At 42.3% G+C, this 4,583-nt stretch overlaps 1 protein-coding gene across 1 annotated transcript in view; it reads left to right on the plus strand.

Annotated features, from left to right (window-relative positions):
• The window catches only part of EIF2B3 (eukaryotic translation initiation factor 2B, subunit 3 gamma, 58kDa), a gene marked incomplete at its 5' end in the record, with an annotated part of 91,537 nt that overhangs the window by 76,323 nt on the left and 10,631 nt on the right, over positions 1-4,583 (plus strand). Inside the window, one exon of the mRNA XM_010157794.1 lies at positions 377-525. Coding sequence (XP_010156096.1) covers positions 377-525 — 149 coding nt within the window. The remainder of the gene's footprint in view (positions 1-376; positions 526-4,583) is intronic.

The raw sequence follows: 4,583 nt of genomic DNA on the forward strand, positions 1-4,583 counted from the left end.
TCTTGCTAAAGCACTTTGGTTGAATACCAGGTCCAAGTCGCGTTTTCACAGGTCTCACTGGGCAAACCCTAGTGAAACCAGTGACTTACCAGCAGGGCTATTCTTACTGTTCTTACCTTACTGCATAAGGCCTACAGAGACAGACCAGATAATGTATTTTTATTGAGCTAATGGACCTTGGGAAGGCTGTGCAATGCTCTGCCTATGGGGTAGGCCCCAGATTTTTAGGTCTTTGTTCTGCCAAGGATGCCTGAGGGTAGAGCAGGGTACATTTCGTTGGTGAGTGCATGAGACTTGCTGTTTGGAACACATGTATGGAGAACACATATCGAGAGCTCCAGATACTTTTGCCAGTTTCTGTTCTTTTCTTCCCTAGGTTGGATCAGACAGCATCATTGGGTCATCCACACAAGTTGGGGAGAAGACATCTATTAAACACTCCATCATCGGCAGCATGTGTACCATAAAAGACAAAGTTAAGATAACAAACTGCGTCATCATGAATTCTGTTACAATTGAGGAAGGGTATGTCACCTCTTTCTATCTTGGTCCCCTAAATTTGCAGTTTCTTTTTCTAGATAGATTCTGAGTCAGTAATTTCTGTCCCGTAAGCAGTCCTCAGCCAGAACAGTTGATACCAGGGGGTGTGTTTGTAAAGAGTCAGAAATAAGTCTCTATAAGCAGGCTACGAGTGCACAAGTGAAGTGAATTAACGAGAGGGCTGCAGTCTTGAAACATAAATTTCTTCTTTTTAGAGGAGATCATCCTCAGAATGTGTAAATAAGTTAAGTGGATGTATAAGTCTGTATGAGCTTGTGTGTCATCCTTCCAAGCTTTATTTTAGTGGCTGGGTCTATGAGTATACCTAAAATATTTGAGGCACGAAGCATATTTTAAAGCGGTATGCTTACAACTAGAAATGTTATCACCTTTGAACATTCCAGTTTCACCTAAAATGTCATTTTCTTTGGCCCTTTTTTGTCATCTTGCAGCTTTACTTCACCATTGCGTATGGTGAGTAATAGGATAAATGAATAAACTTCTCAGATGGAAAATCTGCCAGCTAGTAGAGCCTTCCCATGCATTAAAGGCACTAACTAAATAGGTAGCCTTGAACTGTTCACTTCCAAATGTGGGAAAAGTGGCCTATCTGTAATTGTTGATGTCTGCATGCCCCCATCTTTCCATACATGCTGGCTTCCTGTGGATGTCAGTGGAAAGGAAACTGCTGATTGAGTCTGTGCAGGCCTGTATAAATTCCCTGCTCCTTCATGGCTTGAGGTTTGCTTAGGGCCTCAGGAAAAAGGCCAAACTCTTAAAAAATGCCAAGTTGGCTCTGAAAGTTGCATATCTGAAAAACAAAAAAACCCCAAAGGATGTGGGGTCTATGGAGGATACTACTGTTACATAACTAAATTACAGGTAAGTATGGTACCTTACTGCCAAGTGTTTGTCTTTAATAGAAATCCACAGTAATTTCAAGCACATCATAAATCAGAATTCCGTTGAGTATAGAAAATAGCTGGTTTCCAGTTTAATCACAAATGGATCCAGTATGGCTGCATCACAAACTGTCGTAGGAAGTACCAGGACCCCTCTTGTCTGATCATGAGACCCTCTGTCATTTTGATTAATGAATTGATGCCACGGTCATACTGGTAGGGTTTTGCATATGAGGTGAGCGGCTCTACCGTTAAATCACAGAGGCAGCTAAGTGTATAAATAGTGCTATTTTGATGGAGAGTCCCAAACCAGCTTGTGTTTGTCTGCACTGGTCTGTAGTATTATTCTTTTCTAAATCCTAAATTGAGCTCAGTGTCGTTATCTTAAGCATTCCACAAAATTCCACAAGCATCATAAAGACGGCGATTTTTTTTTTAAGAGGGGAAAACTAACTTTTGGGGTAACATTTTTGTGAATTTCTGGAAAACAATGTCGCCACCATTGAGTGAAAACCCGCCTCGTCCCTGGGGTTCACCCCTTTAGCTGCTCTGTGGTTACTGCACACGGAGGCACTGGAGTCAAATTTGTAATTACTCCACTGCAGCCAGAGTTAAGATTACAGACCACGGAGCTTTATGTCAAAGCATGTTGTAATTCAGATTGCCTAGATTATACAGATACTGAGCTGATAAAGCATTTCTTATTGCCTCATAAGCCTTAAGATTAGAGGGCTGTGAAGTCATGCATACGCAGGTAGCCAGATACAGAAATCTTCTAGCAGATGAGTTTTGTTGAAAGAAGTCTTGCTTGTAGCTTAGTGAAGAATTTCTATTCATTTTAACCCTCTTTCATTACTTTGATTAAATTTGATAGATTTTTGTTAAAATGCTAATGAGTCTTTCACATGTTGATGGATCCATTAGCAGCAAGTGGATAAATTATATGTGGTTCTGCTGTAAACTGCCCACAGTGGACAGCTTCTCATTACAAACATCTCTCAAGTGCCTCTGAAATAACTTGGGCTTTATCTCATCACCAACTTCAGAAAACATCGTGGACTTCAATCGAAAAGTCGGTATACGTTGGCTGATATGGGTCAAACTGAGCATAATAAAGTGCCTTAACGGATTTAATTAATTTTTTTTCCATAGCAAATGTCCAAAAAGTAAGCCAATTTTAACACCATCTAAAGTATATTAGAAACTTCTGGAATTACACTAAGGAGTGGATAAAAATCATTTAAAGCATACACCTTTTAATGCTGTCATGTGCCGCTCCACCGAACTAACGGGCTACTGCACTAAAGCTCTGGTCAAATGTGAGTGGTAACTGAAGGCTTACTGCCAGCAGCGTTCGTTGTGGTGACATAGCAACTCAAAGCAGTAGGCTAAGACTGCAGTAGGGCACGTATGGCAAAGACAAAGCTGTTCAGATAACCCAGAGAAGGAGGAAAGATGGGGGAAATAATTTCTGAAATTCAGAAGGCTGGGAACAACCAAACACAAGAATTGCTTCATATTCTAAGTTTTATCAAGAATTCCAATTATACATGACACTTCCTTGGTAATTCCATTACCACTTATATCACCTCTAGCTTCTCCAGGTTGAATCTTACCTTTTACCTTTTTTCTTTTTCCCCTCCCCCATCTCATCTCCAAAAGTGATCAGCAGGTTCAGTTCACTATGTCAATATAGGGGAAAAAAACCCAAAACAAACCAAAACCCAAAACAGAGTAAATAAAAAAAAACCAAACAGATGAAAAGTTTTCTCTCTTGCTGGTTTTCCTGTAATGTGACTTGAGGGTCCTGTGCCATAGTTCCTGCAGCTTCAAGATCCACAAATTACATCTCCAAAACAGAAAAAGGTTTTGAGTAGCCTCACTGCATGTGATACCAGCTCCTGGAACAGGTATCTTTCCGGGCAAACGGGAACACGCCAAGGTGCTTGGAACCAAACTGGGTTCCTGTTGTTAGTCCGTGGTTGGCTCCTTGTTGGAGAAACAGAATTTAAGACCTGGATGATGATGACCTTCCCAGCTGAATGGATGAAGGAACTGGGGTTCGCTTGGACGGTGCCGTTGCATGCTGTTTGCAAATTGTGATACACTTTCCCGCAGTGGCTGGTGTGTTTGATATGCTGAAGGACCCGTAGCTGGCTTTTTTTGTTTCCCCTGGTGTGTAGGGCTTCTGTTATGTCATGTATGTCTCCTGTGAAGTGATTTTAGTAGATACGAATCCCCCCTTAGAAGAGATTACAGGGGATTAAAGAAGTTAGTAACATGGGCAAAATACTTGGTAGCCCTTTCTTAATGTGTTTCCCACTGTGCACCTAATTCTTCCATCAATGAGACAATAAAATAGCGAAGATTACATATGTGCTGAATGATGGACATACTTGACCAAGCTGGGAGGGATGTAATTTATACAACAGCGCAAGTGCTGAGAGATGCCGATTGCCCAGGTGACAGGCTGCGGCGGGGAAACGGTTCTTGTTTCCCTCTGGACGACTCCCCAGAGCTCGGTGACAAATGATTGCACTGAGTTACATAGTTGGAGAAAATCTGCTCTTTAAGCTGAAATTATAGGTCACTTGAAAACTTTGTGTATCTCGATGCTTCTGCAGGAGCTGTACGTGTCCTCGATCTCTGTGGACCTTGGGGCTGTACGTGTCCTCGGTCTCTGTGGACCTTGGGGCTGCCCCTTCAGTGTGTTCTGTTTGCCTTAGAGGTGGAGCAGGGCAACAGGGTCCCTGGATTCCTGCGTCTTTGGTGCAGGAGTCCCCTCACTGCAGCTTGCTTGGGAAGGGGCAGCCTGGAACGCCTGCAGACTGACTGCAGCCGGTTATGTAGGGAGGCTGTGCCATTTGCAAGTGAAAAGCAATGTCTCCAATACATTAACTCCACCCTGATATCTTTATAGGACAGGAATTACCACTGTTGGGGCTTGCAGACAATCTCGCAACTAATTATGCTGACCTGAGTGTGATAAGTGTGTTCCATCTGGTACTCGGGCACACTTAGCTTCCTTGAAATGAGACCTAGATATGGATGAATTCAGCTTCAGGTTCCTGTTTTGGCTTTTGTTTTGGCAGTTGGCCATTGGTTTGTTGTTGGTTGTTTGGTAATTTTTTTTTTTTTTTT

Source organism: Eurypyga helias, unplaced genomic scaffold, assembly GCF_000690775.1.
Source record: "Eurypyga helias isolate BGI_N326 unplaced genomic scaffold, ASM69077v1 scaffold488, whole genome shotgun sequence".
Classification (NCBI taxonomy): Eukaryota; Metazoa; Chordata; class Aves; order Eurypygiformes; family Eurypygidae; genus Eurypyga; species Eurypyga helias.